Source organism: Balaenoptera physalus, assembly GCF_965194825.1.
Source record: "Balaenoptera physalus genome assembly, chromosome: 19".
Taxonomy (NCBI): domain Eukaryota; kingdom Metazoa; phylum Chordata; class Mammalia; order Artiodactyla; family Balaenopteridae; genus Balaenoptera; species Balaenoptera physalus.
This window is the reverse complement of record NC_138900.1, coordinates 9,606,253-9,623,212: the sequence shown is the minus strand read 5'-3', so window position 1 is coordinate 9,623,212 and position 16,960 is coordinate 9,606,253. Positions and strand designations below refer to the sequence as shown.

Genomic DNA, 16,960 nt, shown 5'->3' with positions numbered 1-16,960 from the left:
AGACCAGGGCTCGAACCTGTGTCCCCTGCATTGGCAGGCGGATTCTCAACCACTGCGCCACCAGGGAAGCCCTGAAGGCCTGATTTTATATGCAACATTTTGTGCATGTGTGCGTTTCCCCGAGGTGGGGACCATACTTTTTGTCACCTCTCCAGTGGAGTCTGGGAGCCTAAAGTTTAAGGACAACCATGAAGTCTGTCCTGGAAGACCTGGGCTCTAGCAGCCTGGGAGGGGACCCTGGACAGAGCCCTGGGAAGGACAGGGAAAGGGAATCTGGAGTCAAGGTGGAGGCTGGGACTTGGGGACCAGTCCATAGGTGACCTGTGTCAGAGGATGTAAGGGGGTCACATTCGTGGGAGGGACCCAGGTCTCCTTCCTGCTCTGCCTCCTGCTTCCCACGTTTTGGGCCAAATTCGGATCCTCCCACCCTCCCTCCCCCAGCCTCGCAGGAAACAGACATAGCGATTTCAAAGACAACCAGAAACGCTTTTTATTTACTAGAGCTCAACACCCGGGCCCAGCCCTGAGCCAAAAACCGAACAACTTAAAATCTGACTGGGGCTTCTCTTTGCCCCTAAAATAAAATCTAGGCAGTTGCCATTCCCATCCGGGCATCCACACCCCTTTCCTGTGGGAGCTTCGTTGACTTAACTGTTGGAGAATGAAAAAATGGGAGGAAAAAAAAAAAGGAACTTTACAAACTATGGTAATTTGGGGGCAGTTGGGAGACGGCGGAGAGACGCCCTCTCGCTGGGGAAAGGACCCATCGGTGATTTGCCGTGGCGGGCACCAGTGCCGTGAAACAGAATGAAAATGGGAAGAACAACCAGGGGGAGTTCAAGGGTATCGGCTTACCCGAAAGCTCTCCAGCCCCAGATAAGCCTGCGAAGACATGGTGCCCCTCAGGCGTGCCCCGTCCTTCCCCCAGCTCCTGATGGATGGGCTGCTGAGAGCAGGGAAGGACCCATCGGCGCCGTCCATGATGAAACGGTGGGTCTGCCGGCGGCTGAAGGAGACGGAGAAGGCTGGTTTAAGTCAGAATCCCATCTTGAAGTTCTTGGGCTGGAAGGTCCAAGCCAGCCTGATTACAGCTCTCCAAATTCTGAGGGTTGGCCTGAGAGAGCACAGTGGGCTCCTGTAGGTCCAAGAGTCCAAGAATTCCACAAGGAATGGAACCCTGAGGGCTGAGAAGTCAAAGGGGCACGGCTAGTGTCCCAGAAGAGTTAAAGATCCATGAACCGTGACCCAGAAGGAGCCACAGGGCTGTATGGTCCAAGGGGCAGGGGTCCTGCTGCACCAAGAATCCACAGACACCCCCAGGACAGAACCCCAAGGGCTGAGAGTTCCAAAGGGCAGGACTGGCCTGGCTCCCCATAGCCTCCGTTGTTTCAGGATTCAGCAGGGATGGAGTTCTGGGGGTCAGACATTCCAGAGGGCTGGGTGAGTCCGGGGAAGTGGGGGAGTCCAGGGACTTGGGAGGATTGAACCAGGAGGGCTGGGGGGTGCAGGGGGTGGGCACCTGATGGTCCTCAGCGCTTGACCTTGCGGCCGGCCGAATTGCGCCCACTGCGGCGGTAGAGAGACTGCTGGCCTCCGTTTAGCGGGCAGTACTTGAGTGTGTGGGCCTGGTCCCCTGTGGCCCCGCACAGGGGACACACGTAGTGCCGCAGGATGGGACACACCACCACACCCTCTGGTGTCTTCAGCTGGTGCGAGGAGTACACGTGGCGAGACTCCCCGTTGTGTTTGCAAAAGTTACACAGGGTGACCAGCCCCCCGCTGGCCCCCTGCCCTCCCTGCCCCTGATCCTGCTCCAGCTGGGGCCCAGGTCTCGGCTCCCCGGTCCCTTGGGCCTCCGGCCCTTGCCCCCGACTCTGGATCAGTGCCAACACCACCTGGCTCAGGTTGAAGTAGTCCTTCCACATGTCGAAGGGTGGCAGCTGCATGGCATCCAGGTGGAGGTGGAGGTGGTGGGCAGCTGGAGAGAGGTGGGCTGGGGGCCCGGGGACAGGAGTAGCAGGTGTTTTTCTGGAGCAGAGAGGAACTACACCCCCTTTTATACTCCCCAAAGACCCTTCTAAGCAAAGGTGGAGCTTAGCATTTAAAGGGCCCACTCCTTACCCTTGATCCCTTCTGACTTTAATTCCCCATGGAGATCTAGAAGGGGGTCATTTCCCTTGTTGCTGGTCCTTGCTGGGCCTCCAAGGTGCTCTGTGACCTCTGGAAAGACCCTTCTCCCTGGGCCTCAGTTTCCCTATCCATTCAATAAAGCTGCATGTCTGAAAATTCCCCTAACCCCCATCCTCCTTTACTCCAAGGCTGGGAGTCTGCTGCCTCCATGTACTCCAGAGCCATTCCTAATCATAACAACAGCCCCTTACTATGAGCCAGACGTTGTGCTGCACAGTTACCTTCATGATCTGATCGAATTTTCACAACAACTCCATGTGGGTAACACAGTTCTGATCTCATTTTATAGACAAGTCACTAAAGCTCAGAGAGGAAAACTCAATGGCCCAGAGTCATATAACACGCAAGTGGCAGAGCTGAGGCTCTAACCCAGGGCCATACGACTCCAAAGCAAATGATTTCCTACCTCTTTTGGATTAAAACCTCATTTTTCATCACATCTGGAACTAGGAGCCACTTATTCACCAAATATCTACTGAGTGCACACTATGGTGTTCAATGTTTTATAAAAGTGATCTCTTTGAACCCCATAATCACTCAAGGAGGTGGGCACCATCATTTTCATCTTATAAAGAAGGATATTATGCTCAGAGAGGTTAAGGAAAGTACTCAAGGTCACACAGCAGGGAAATGGCAGAATTGGGATTTGCACCCGGGTCTGGCCCCAGAGACACTGGGGATTGATCTTAGAAGCAGCAGAGGGCCTGGGCATGGCAAAGAATCCCTTGGAATGCCCACCCTTCCCCCTTGGCCTGGTACATTGTCCCAGATCCTTCCTGACCTTCCAGACCCAGTAAAAGCCCTGCCTCCTGCCCATGCCACCTCCAGGATTTCTTCCTCCACCTGTGGTCCCCAGTTGGTCCCATGACCACTCAACATAATCATTGAGGCCCCTTGCATTGGGCTCTGGAAACTCAGCAGTGACCACAGCTATCTTGTACCTGTTTCATGAACAACCAGCCAGCAAATGAGAAAACAATAGATCATAAAGACCCGATTACGTAGGCTGGTCTGGGAGAGGTGGCCTGGAAGCTGAGACCACACAGGACAATCTTCCAGGAAAAGGAACACAAGCTATGGAAGCCTGAAGTCTGGGAACAGCTAGGGGGCAGGGGTAGCCAGAACGGAGTGAGGGTCCCAAGATGAGGCCAGCCCAGCGTGCAGGGGATGTATGCCATCAGACTGTGACCTCCCTCAGGATATGTTTTGGAAATGAGGGGGGTGTTTTGGGTTTGCCACAGTGATTGGAGGTGTGATGACGTGTGATGAGATGTAACAGACAGGGACCAGGGATGCCAGATGTCTCAACCATCCATATGACCAAGATCTGTCCCGGACACACTTAACTTTCCAATGTCCCGCTGGACACCATGTGGGTAGAAAAACCCACTTATGGTGGTCTGAGTCTAGAGCTCAGCTATGTTTTACGTATAAACACTAAGTGCTTTTGCAATATTTTAAGATACACTGACCTTTCCTGAAATGCAAAGACTGTGTCCATCACAGCCTGCCTATTCTTGATTTTGTTGGGAACTTGATCCGGAGTTGCTCACTCTTTCTAGAAGCCACATCACCCCAGGCAATGCTGATTGTGGTGATTGTCTAAACAACACAGTTTATTCCTATCTCATTCATGGTGAGTCTACACGGAGATGCTAGTATCTGCCTGATGAGATGCTTTTTAGAGCAACCATGCCTGAGCATTTCTACACCAGAATAGATGATTAGTTGATTATAAGTTGTTGCCTTTTTATTTTTCCTTTGTAGTTCAGTTAGGACATGATATTAATTTCAGAAAATAAAATTTGTGTGTTGGTGGGCTCTATTACCTCTGAGTTTAACTTCAGAATACTAAAGGGGCATCTTAAAGTGTTAGATAAAGTGGGTGTCAGGTCGCACCCTGTTAAGAACCCGTGATATAGGCCAAGATCAGCCCATTGGTCTTTGCCTTCAGAGCAATAGGAAGCGACTGAAGGGTATAAGCAGGGGAGGGACATATGAGAAATGTGTTTTAGGATGCTCCTCTGGTTGCTGTTGATTGAATAGAGGCAGTGAGGCTGTGCCCATCAGCTCACATTGTTTCCATCTAGTCAGGGAGCAAAGTCTGAACAAAGTCTGTTGAGGGCTCCCTTTTGGCGGACACTGTGTCTTGCCTTCAGAAAGAGCTTAATACATGCTTGTAGAGTGAATGTATTTTCTCTGTGGATGGGCTCAAGGTTGGGAGATGACAAAGGGAGGAATTTGTGAATGTCAGAGGAAAGGTCTTCTTGCGGCGTGACCTGCTAGCTTTCTGTAATTTCCTTTTGAAGTAATGATTTGGATAATGACTTGTTTGATGTCTGTCCTCACTGGTAATCTGTGAGCCCAAGGAGGTCAGGGCCAGGGCTGTCTCGGTCACTGATTTGTCCCCAGCACTACCCAGCACAGGGCCAGGCGAGCAGAACAGGAGATGTTAGCAGGAAGAGTGTCCACAGACTATTAATACATCATTCACATGGGTGATTCCTGTGTCGTGAGTGCTTACAATGTTCTTCACTGCTCAGCTCTAACGTCTCCTCTTCCAGGAAGCCCTCCCGACCCTCAGGCTGGGTCAGCCTTCTCTCGGCGACCCCATCCCAGCCCTGCCCACTCTGGGTCATCACTGACTGGGGGTGGGTCTGTTTCTCCCTCTGGACTGTAAGGGCAGGGCTAAGGTTGTTCCCACGTCTATGTGCCTCCTGTCATTTAACCCTCATTGCTTTTATTTATTTATTTATTTATGGCCGCGCTGCACGGCTTGCGGGAATCTTAGTTCCCCAAAAAAGATCGAACCCTGGTCCCTGCAGTAAAAGTGCAGAGTCCTAACCATTGGACCACCAGGGAATTCCCCTCATTGCTTTCTCGAGTTAAGTACCAGTATTAGTCCTGATTTGCAAAGGCAGCAGCTGATGTTCAGAGAGGTTAGGTGACTTGTCTATGGTCACACAGCTGGCAGGCAGCAGAACTGGGATTCCAAACTGGGTCTACCTGAGTTCAGTCTTTGCCTTTAACCATTGCCCTACACTGTTCAATAAACACTCATCAAGAGAATGAACTAATAAATGAATGCATACACAGCATCTTCTGGATCACCTGGTCCAGCTCACCTCACTTTATTTTACAGATGTGGAAATGAGGCCTCAAGATGGGAAGGATCCAAGTTTCAGTCTCTTAAAGTCATGGTTCCTTGCCAAGGTCCCCGGATTCACAGGCACACTGAGTACCTTCTGGAAACCTATTAATGAAAACACTCCAGTGGTCATAGGGTAGGCTGTGAGGTTTTCAGCTTGTTCATCTCCCTGAAGAGGCAAATCAGACCTTTGTGTTATTATGTTGGGATCATCGGGTCGGGCAGTGGGGTGACTTGAGCACAACTTCCCCCCCACAGTTTAGGGGGTGGGCAGCATCGTGGGTAAACGTTCAGTGATAAGCTCCGAGTTCAAGCCAGGCTCTACCACCTGCTCACCGAGTGGCTGTGGGCTTATTATTTAACCTCTCCTAACCCCAGTTTTTTCATCTGTCAAGAGGGGATGACACCGGTGCGTGCCCCAGGGCATGGACTGCAATTGTGTTTGCAAATAGCACATTTTGGCTGTGGGGTATGATTATTCAATGTTAGTCATGAAAATTGAGACACAATTAAGGCAATAATCTTAAGGGCACTTATTTACTGAGCATCTCCTTTGGGCAGGCACCATGCTCAGGGGCTGTCCTTGCTTCCTCCCCAGACCCTGTGAAGTAGGGTTTAGCAATAGCCCCATTTTACAGATGAGCAACGGGAGGCTCAGAAAGGCCAGGAATCTTGTCCGAGGTTGTACAGACAGTGAGTGGTAGGCTGGAGCTCGAACCCAGGGCTCGGAAAGCAAGGGAGCCAGGGACTTCCTAGGCGTAGGGACAGAATGAGGTGGGAAGCCAGGAAGGATGGGGGGGATTGGAGTGACAGTTTTCACAGGGAGGACCTGTCGGTCACTGATGGGCATACTCCAAGGCAGAAGAGACTGGACTCTCTCCCATGTGGAAGAACAAGGCTCCCGGAGGGAGGAACCAGGATGGGTGTGGGAGGCCTCTGCACTAAGTGCTTTCCATGCATGCATCTCCTGTGTGCAGCTGGGCGGGACCCGGGGACCCAGTCAGTGCTGGTCGCTGCAGCTGTGGCATCTGCTGGAAGTGTGAGAATCCCCTTAACAATCGCACCTATTGTTTGGAGACTCTCAGATTCTCTCGCTTGTGAGTTTTTTTTTTTTTTTTTTTTTGGCTGCACCTCGGGGCATGCAGGATCTTAGCTCCCCAACCAGGGATCGAACCTGTGCCCCCTGCAGTGGAAGCACGGAGTCCTAACCACTGGACTGCCAGGGAATTCCCAGTATTTTTTCTTTATTATTTATTTTTTCCCCAATTGTTTTCTTCTAGGACTCTGTTACTGGGGCCATGACTACCCTCCACCCACCCCCACGCTCACCCCCCACCCTGTGGTGTTTTATTGGATCAGTAACTGAAGGGCATCCCTCCTCAGACAAGCCTTCTTCCGCAGGGTTGCTGCTGTGTACTGAGGGAAAAATCAAAGATGATATTGATGAGAAATTCATCAACCTGGTGTTTACTTTATCATAACCTCCACCCACACGGCAAGGCCACGCCACTCCCTGCTGCCCAGACTCCACAGCTGCCCTGTTTACTTGTGAATTTCCTCTCAGCCTCACGTCTTCCAGAAACAACTCATGGGGGTTCCAGAGAGGGGTGGGGAGGAGCTAGGGGGAGTCAGGAGGAGAGAAACCCTGAGATAGAGGGGGAGAGACACATAGAGAGACGGCAGAGACTCCCAAAGGGACCGAGGGACACACTGGTGCAGAGCCCAAGACAGGGGAGATGAAGACCAGGGGAAAGTGAGACACCCGGAGACCAAAGAGGTCATGGTCATCGTCCTCATGGTCTCTATTTATTGGGTGCTGGCCTGTGAGATCTCATGAAACCCTTGCAACAACCCTGTCAAGTAGTGTTATAATATCCCCATTTTACAGAGCAGGAAACTGAGGCCCAGGGAGGTGACATCTCTCATCGATGTTATCCCATTAGCCTAGACTCAAATCCAGGTCTGCAGAGAGAGAAGAGGGGCACGCTCACACTCCCAGGGATGGAAAGGGACAGGTTCCAGCAGAGAGAGATGGAAGCAAGGGGCAGAAAACAAAAATAACGTGGTTGGGTTTGTGGCTGCTGTGGCCAGAGGGCCTGGGTCAAATCTTGGCACTGCCACTTACAGAGGTGTGGCTTTTAGCAAGTGATGTCACCTCTCTGGGCTTCTGTTTCCTCCATTTCACAAAAAGGGAGATAATTGAAGACCCCCTGCTCTGGGGCTGTTTTGAAGATGGCCACTGAGAACACAGGTGAAGGCATTAGAACAGGTACACAGTGAGCTTTAGCCATTATTTTTAGTTTTATTCCCTTGCTAAAGATTCATTGACGAGTACTAGGCAGGGGGTAGGAGACTATGCAGGCCCCAGGAAAGGAATATTTGCTCATTCATTCAGCAAATATTTACGCAATACCTAACATGTGTCTGGCCCTGTTCTAGGTGCCAAAGATACAGCAATGAACAAAAAATACAAAAATCCCTGCCTTTACAGAGCTGAAATTTTATATAGATAACAAATAAGAGAGAAAAGTGAAATATCATATCTCAGGTAAGGCTGTGTGCTATAGAGAAAAAATAAAGGGGTAGGGAGATAAAAGTGATCAGAGGGGACTTCCCTGGCAGTCCAGTGGTTAAGACTCTGCGCTTCCACTGCAGGGGGTGCAGATTGCATCCTTGGCTGGGGAACTAAGATCTTGCATGCTGCGTGGTGCAGCCAAAAATTAAAAAAAAAAAGAGTGGTCAGGGAAGCCCTCTTGGAGAAGGTGACATTTGAGAAGAGTCTTAAAGGTGGTAAGAGAGGGAGCCCGTGTAGATATACGGGGGAAGGGTGTCCCAGACTGAAGGAACAGCCAGTGCAAAGACCCTGAGGTCAGAGCGTGACTGCTGTGTTCAATGAACATCGTGGCTTGGGTAGATTGAGAGGGAGAGTGGGAGTAGGTGAGAGATAATGGAGGTGAGAGGTAATACAGGACCCCGTGGGCTACTGCAAGGACTTGGGCTTGTGCTCTGAGTGAGGTGGGAGCCATGGGAGGGTTCTGAGCACAGGAGTGACATGATTTGATTCAAGATCTAACAGTGGCTTCTGAGGAAGCTTGGGCTCTAGGATTATGTGTGTGTTTGAATAAAACTCTGTGCAGTGGTTCTACTATTAAGCCCATTTTGCAGCGGAAAAAACTGAGGCTCAGAGATGGAAGATCAATGTGTCCAGGATGGCAGAGTCCAAGGAGAGCCCAAGTCTGTCTGTCTGACTCTATCATCGCTGCTCTGGAACAGTCCCACATATCCCCTCCTGGAGGATGCACACATACACACACACACCACACACACACACACACCACACACACACACCACACACCCACACACACACACCCCACACACACACACACCCCCACCACACACACACACACACACACCCCCACACACACACCTGTGATTCTGATGTACCAAGGGCTGGGCTTTCTCAGTAGTCAGCGATGTGTCCCCAAGTATAAGGCCTGGTAACTCCCACTCAACCATCCGAGAGCACAGAGCAGGCAAATGTTTGTTGAATGAATGCATGAATACTAACATGAGGACTTTGGACTTTGTGCTAATAAGGCCACTGGGAGCCAAGGAAGGTTCGTATGCCATGGTTATATCTGAGCTCTTTTTGTTTTGGCCGCACTGCAGGATCTTAGTTCCCCGACGAGGGATTGAAGGGCGCCCTCTGCAGTGGAAGCAAGGAGTCAACCACTGGACCGCCAGGGAAGTCCCGTGAGCTTTAGAAAACACTCTACTGCTCCTTCAAATCTCAGCTCCAACATTCCCTCTCCCAAGAAGCCCTCCCAGACCCACTGCTGGGTCAGATGACCCCTCTGGGCTCCTGCAGCCCCCAGTACTTCCCCCATCCCAGCTCTGCCCACTCTGAGTCGTGTCTGTCTTGGGACAGGTCTGCCTTCTCCACGGGACTGGAAGCCCCATGAGGGCAGGGCCAGGAGTGTCTTGATCACAGCTGTGTCCCCAGCACTGTCCTATACAGGGGCTGGGCACAAAGGGAGATTTTGGGGGATAAATGAATGAGACCAAAACTAGAGCAGAATTGGGGAGGGCTGGGGAGGGCAGGGGTGGGGGCCTGCCCCAGCCAAGGGCTCTGTCTCTTATACAACAGTGTCTTACTCTGAGGAGTAGATGCCCAGTTTTTCTCCAGCCTTGTCTTGAACCACTTTCTCATTCACTGAAACCACCCAGAACTTCCAGACAGAGCAAAATTAAATAGACCAGGATGGAAATGGGGGAAACTGGAGGAGAGGAGGTATATGGGAACTCTAGTGGTGATTGCAACACAGCTTTTCAGCATTCTAGATTTTTGGTAAAGCTTTATATTAAAATATATATATATTTTTGTTAAGTCAGACTATTATTTCAGTTCTTTTTTTAAAAGACTTACTTCCAAGAATAGAGTGTGGAAAGAGGAAAAATAGTAACTTTATTTTTTATTATTTTTAAAATATTTATTTTATTTATTTATTTGGTTGCACTGGGTCTTAGTTGCGGCAGGCAGGCTCCTTAGCTGTGGCATGCGAACTCTTAGTTGTGGCATGCGAACTCTTATTTGCAGCATGCATGTGGGATCTAGTTCCCTGACCAGGGATCGAACCTGGGCCCCCTGTATTGGGAGTGTGGAGTCTTAACCACTGTGCCACTAGGGAAGTCCCCCAAAATAGTGACTTTAGAGTGGAGTGACTTGGCAGACATCACCTTAATCAGGTGATCAAGGTTAACATGTCCCATGATGTTATATTGATATTGCATACCCATGATATGGTAGATGAGAATGGCACCTTGCCTCTGTGATATTTCCCCCATCCCAAACCATAACTTCAGTCTAATCATGAGAAAACATCAGACAAACCTACACTGGGGGGCATTCTACAAAATACCTGACCAGTAATGTTCAAAAGTTCAAGGTCATGAAAAATAAGGAAAGACCAAGAAACTGTCACAGGTAGAGGAGTCAAAGGAGAGATGAAGACAAAATAGGATGTTGTGTCCTGGATTGAACTGTGCGACAGAAAAAGGACATTAGTGGCAAAACTGGTGAAATCTGAATAAAGTTTATAATTTCATTAGTAGTATTGTGCCAGTGTTAATCTCTGAGTTTTGATACACCTAACACAGTTATATAACATGTTAAAATTAGGGGAAGCTGGGTGAGCATACATAGGAATTCTCTGCACTATCTTTTCAACTTTTCTGCATACCTACAATTATTTCAAAATCCAGAGTTTTTAAAAAAAGAAAATCTCAATCCTTTATTTATTGAGATGCATCCAGTGAGCCTTCTCGTAAAATTTCCAGCCTGACAGTCTTTGTCTTTTACTTAAAGTATTTATCCACTTATGTTTAATGTGATTACTAATATTATTGGTGTTAAATCTACCGTTAATTTAATTTATTTATTTCTATACCTTGTATTTGTCCTATGCAGGGCACATTCAGGGGCATGTGTAATCTGGCTTACCCTCACTCAGAGGGGGAAGCTTAGTGTGGGGAAGGTCTTCCTTTCCACTTTCTACCTTGCCCAGGTCCTGGGCCTTGACCCTGGAGGCCATAACATGAAACCCAACCGTGTATTCCCAGCAAACACTCTTAGGGTAAAAACACCTTCTGCATATTCTTATTGCCTCTCTATTTTATTTTATTGAAGTATAGTTGATTTACAATGTTGTGTTAGTTTCTGGTATACAGCAAAGTGATTCAGTTATATGTGTGTGTGTGTGTGTGTGTGTGTGTGTGTGTGTGTATATATTTTCATATTCTTTTCCATTATGGTTTATTATAAATATTGAATATAGTTCCCTGTGATATACAGTAGGACCTTGTTGTTAGCCATGCAATAGTTTGCATCTGCTAACCCCAAACTCCCAAACCTTCCCTCCCCTGCCCTCCCCTCCCCCTTGGCAACCACAAGTCTGTTTTCTATGTCTGTGAGCCTGTTTCTGTTTCGTAGATAAGTTCATTTGTGTCATAGTTTAGATTCCACATATAAGTGGTATTATTTGATATTTGTCTTTCTCTGTCTGACTTACTTCACTTAGTGTGATAATCTGTAGGTCCATCCATGTTGCTGCAAATGGCATTGTTTCATTCTTTTTTATGGCTGAGTACTATTCCATCGTATATATGTACCACATCTTCTTTATCCATTCATCTGTTGATGGACATTTAGGTTGTTTCCATGTCTTGGCTATTGTAAATAGTGCTGCTATGAACATTGGGGTGCATGTATCTTTTTGAATTATGGTTTTCTCTGGATATATGCCCAGGAGAGGGATTGCTGGATTATATGCTTGCCTCTCCGTTTATATTGGAAACGCTGCAGGCTTTTATCCCCTCTGTGTTTTCATCTCATCAACGTTTTTTTGAAAATTAAATTTTTCATTTTGAGACCACTGTAGAGTCACATCCAGTCATAAGAAAGAATAGAGATCCTGTATACTCTTTTTTAAAAAAAAATAAATTTATTTGTTTATTTTTGGCTGCATTGGGTCTTTGTTGTTGCGCGCGCGCTTTCTCTAGCTTCCGCGAGCAGGGGCTACTCTTCGTTGCGGTGCCCGCGGGCTTCTCATTGCGGTGGCTTCTCTTGTTGTGGAACACGGGCTCTAGGTGCGTGGGTTCAGTAGTTGTGGCACGCAGGCTTAGTTGCTCTGCAGCATGTGGGATCTTCCTGGACCAGAGCTTGAACCTGTGTCCCCTGCATTGGCAGGCGGATTCTTAACCACTGCGCCACCAAGGAAGCCCCGATCCTGTGTACTCTTAACGCAGTTTCCCTAAATGATAATATCGTACAAAATAATAATACAATACCACAACCAGGATGTAGACGTTTATACAATCCACTGATCTTGTTTAGCTTTTGCTCTGTGAACTCGTGTGTGTATGTGTTTACTTTTATGCAATTTTGTAACATGTAGGTTTGTTTACGTACCACCACAGTCAAGACACAGAACATTTCCATCACCCCAAGCATCACTTGTGTTACCCTTTTATAGACACACTCACTTCCTTCCTGGCTCCTACGCTCTCCTTATACCCTGGCAACATATTCTATTCTCCATTTCTATGATTTTTGTCATTTCAAGAATGTTACAGAAATAGAATAATACCGCACTTAACCTTTTGGGATTGGCTTTCTTTCATGCAGCAGAATTCTCTGGAAATTCACCCAAGTTGTTGTACATGCCAACACTTCATTCTTTTTTTTTTTTAAAGATTTATTGATTGATTGATTGCTATGTTGGGTCTTCGTTTCTGTGCTAGGGCTTTCTCTAGTTGCGGCGAGTGGGGGCCACTCTTCATCGCGGTGCACGGGCCTCTCACTATCGTGGCCTCTCTTGTTGTGGAGCACAGGCTCCAGACGCGCAGGCTCAGTAATTGTGGCTCACGGGCCTAGTTGCTCCGCGGCATGTGGGATCTTCCCAGACCAGGACTCGAACCCGTGTCCCCTGCATTAGCAGGCAGATTCTCAACCACTGCACCACCAGGGAAGCCCAACACTTCATTCTTTTTATTGCTGAGTTGTGGTCCATGGTTTGGGTGCACCATAGTCAATTTAACCATTCACTTATTGAAAAACATCTGGATTGTTTTCAGTTTTTGGCTCTTTGAATAAAGCTCTTGTGAATATTCATGTACCAATTTTATGTGTGAACATTTATTTTCATTTCTTTGGGTAATTCCCATAGTGCAATTGCCAGGTCATATGGTAATGGCCTGTTTAGTGTTATAAGAAACTGTCAAACTGTTTCTCCATAGTGTTTTTGAGATTAAAAAAAAAATTTCCAGCATTTCCATTGTGTTCAGTGGGAAGGTTGCTGTGAATACTTCAGCCTGCCATTACCCAATGCAGAAAAAGCTACGTTAAACTTTCCAATTATCCGAACATATTCCCTTTAAGAAGATGGCTAGCCCAGGGGGTGAGTGGCGGCAAAACAGGTGAAGGAGATTAAGATTATTACAGTTGTAATAATAAATAAGTCACGGGGATGTAATATACAGCATAAGGAACGTGGTCAATAATATTGTAATAACTTTATATGGGGACCAATGGTTACTAGACTTACATGGTGATCATTTCATAATGTATGCAAATATCAAATCATGATGTAGTACACCTGAAACTAACATAATACTGTATGTCAACTATATTTCAATTTAAAAAAAAGATGGGGCTTCCCTGGTGGCGCAGTGGTTGGGAATCCGCCTGCCAGTGCAGGGGACACGGGTTCGAGCCCTTGTCTGGGAGGATCCCACATGCCGCGGAGCAACTAAGCCCGTGCGCCACGGCTACCGAGCCTGCGCTCCAGAGCCCGCCGGCCACGGCTACTGAGCCCATGTGCCACAACTACTGAGCCCGCGTGCCTGGAGCCCGTGCTCGGCAGCGGGAGAGGCCACTGCAGTGAGAGGCCCGCGCACCTTAGTGGGGAGTAGCCCCCGCTCGCTGCAGCTGGAGAGAGCCCGTACACAGCAACGAAGACCCAATGCAGCCAAAAAATAAATAAATAAAATAAATAAATTAAAAAAAAAAAAAAAAGATGGCCAGGCCGTAACTTCTCCAGGTTAAAAGCTTTCCTAGAGATTCTACTGGTGTTCTGAGCTATCTTTTTTTCTGTTGATGAGTCATTTCTACTCTCTGGTCCTTTGCGATTTCCAGGCATCCCTGAGGGAAGCATTTTAGAAGGTGGAGTAGGGATGGTGGGGAGGAACACCTGAGGAGGGGCTGGGAGGAGATGGGGGGTCAGCTGGGAAGAGGTTCCGAGGAGCCAACAGCCTAGGTATCACTGTTCTCCCTTTTAATCACGTATGGAAATTTGACATACTGATAAGTTTCTGTCCCTCAGTTCCCTGCTGTAGGAAGCTCCCGTTTGTCCCTCCAGATCCACTTTTGCCCGTCTCTTCCCAGCTGTTTCTGGCCGGGATGCTGACCTGTACAGATTACATCAACAGGATTCAGCCAGCGCTCGACCCCCACCCCATCCCAAGAGATGGGAGGAACTGAGAGGAGAGAGAGGTCAAGGCATCATTACATCACAGAGTTCATGCCCTTCCCAAAACCTTCTCTATGTCCAGATCTGGGTCCCCTTCCCTCTCCTCACAGCCGTCAGCCTGGGGTGCCCACTTTTACCTGGCCCAGGGCACTGCACCATGCTTTGGGATGTCCCTATACCTTGCCCACACCTTTGTAAATAGCTCCTTTCTCAAACTCCTCAAATGACCCAATTTGAATGTGCCCTGTTTCTGCCGGAATACCAGTCTCTGGCCTCCCAAGTGGCAGGTGGAGGCATCCTGAGCTTTCTTGTGGGGATGACAGCCCCCTGCCCACATGCCAGGCGCTTTATAAATCCTAATGACCCTGCCCAACCCCTCCCCCATTGTCTCATCTCAGAGGGCCCTTCACTTTCTGGAGTCCAGCACCCTTCTTCTTTGAACAAAACCTACACAAACACGAGGCCATGGCTCAAGGACCCCCAGCCTTCTGAGAGGCCCTATGGACACTCCACCTTAAGGACCCCTAATATATTTTGTGTCAATTATTTGTTTAATTTAATTTTAATTTTTATCAAATCACTTTGAACTCTTGTAGGTGTTTCTCTGGGTATTTTACCCTCAGGATTCTAGGTAACATGTTTAAATTGCTACTTCTATGGAGAACAGTATGGAGGTTCCTTAAAAAACTAAAAAAAACTACCGTATGATTCAGCAATCCCACTCCTGGGCCTATATCTGGAGAAAACCATAATTCGAAAAGATACACGCACCCTGAAGCCCATTGCAGCACTATTTACGATAGTCAAGACATGGAAGCAGCCTAAATGTCCATCGACAGATGAATGGATAAAGAAGATGTGGTATATATATACAATGGAATATTACTCAGCCATAAAAAATGAAATAATGCCATTTGCAGCAACATGGATGAACCTAGAGATTATCATACTAAGTGAAATAAGACAGAGAAAGACAAATGTCATATGATATCACTTATATGTGGAATCTAAAGAAATGAACTTATTTACAAAACAGAAACTGACTCACAGACTAAGAAAACAAATTTATGGTTACCAAAGGGAAAAGGTCGGGGGAGGGATAAATTAGGAGGTTGGGATTAACATATACACACTACTGTATATAAAAATAGATAATCAACAAGGACCTACTCTATAGCACAAGGAACTATACTCAATATTCTGTAATAACCTATATGGGAAAAGAATCTGAAAAGGAATAGACATATGAATATGTATAACTAAATCACTTTGCTTTACACCTGAAACAAACACAACACTGTAAATCATCTATATTCCAATATGAAATAAAAATAAATAAATTGCTACTTCTTATTTTTCTATTTCACATTATCAATTGACTTCCACTAAGGAAGGTAAAGATTGAGGTTTCTTCATACACACCACTTCACAAACACACTTCCTCTCCCCTTCCTCACTGCAGAATCACCTCCCAGTTGATCATGAGATCAATATTCATGTCTATATTATGATGACTAAGTAAAATCCTGTCCTCAGCTGAACCTTAGCATATGCTATGATTATATTTCTTTTCTGACATAACATTTTGTTTTCATGAGATTGAATAATTGCCATTTATGTTGTTGTTTTAGTTTTCCACCATGGATTCAACCCCAAACTCTTCACTATAAGAGTAAAAAGACCTCTCCTATGTTCAGACACACCAGGTATCATATTAGTTTTATCAAGTGAGAGTAGAAATTATTCTAAAAAAAATTTCAGGTGTGATAATTGTATTATAGCAATGTTTTTAAAAGCCCTTATTTTTATTTTTATTTTTATTTTTTTATTTTTTTAAATTTTATTTATTTATTTATTTATGGCTGTGTTGGGTCTTCGTTTCTGTGCGAGGGCTTTCTCTAGTTGTGGCAAGCGGGGGCCACTCTTCATCGCGGTGCGCGGGCCTCTCACTGTCGCGGCCTCTCTTGTTGCGGAGCACAGGCTCCAGACGCGCAGGCTCAGTAGTTGTGGCTCACGGGCCCAGTTGCTCCGCGGCATGTGGGATCTTCCCAGACTAGGGCTCGAACCTGCGTCCCCTGCATTGGCAGGCAGACTCTCAACCACTGCGCCACCAGGGAAGCCCTATTTTTATTTTTAAATTTAAAAAAAAATTATTTTATTGAAGTATAGTTGATTTACAATGTTGTGTTAACTTCTACTGTACAGCAAAGTGATTCAGTTATACATATATATACATTCTTTCTCATCTTCTTTTCCATTAGGTTTATCACAGGACATTGAATATAGTTCCCTGTGCTCTACAGGAGGACCTTGTTGTTTTTAAAAAACATTATTTTATGGGACTTCCCTGGCAGTCCAGTGGTTAAGACTCCGCGCTTCCAATGCAGGGGACTCAGGTTCGATCCCTGGTGGCTCCCTGGTTGATCCCTGGTTGGGGAACTAAGATCTCACAGCCCACATGGTGCAGCCAAAAAAACCCAAAAAAACAAAAAACTCTTATTTTTAAAAGACACATCCCAGAATATTTGTGGATGAAATGTTAGGAGGCCTGAGATGTGTTTGGTTTAACAGAGTGGAGGTTTCCATGAAGCAAGGC

The 16,960-nt window shown here is 47.0% G+C and overlaps 1 protein-coding gene across 1 annotated transcript; it reads right to left on the bottom strand.

Moving 5' to 3' along the window:
- Positions 1-474: 474 nt before the first annotated feature.
- Positions 475-8,667, bottom strand: NANOS2 (nanos C2HC-type zinc finger 2). Its single transcript, XM_082437122.1, has one exon. The coding sequence runs from the start codon at positions 1,944-1,946 to the stop codon at positions 1,530-1,532; it is 417 nt and encodes a 138-aa protein (XP_082293248.1). The 5' UTR covers positions 1,947-8,667; the 3' UTR covers positions 475-1,529.
- Positions 8,668-16,960: the final 8,293 nt, after the last annotated feature.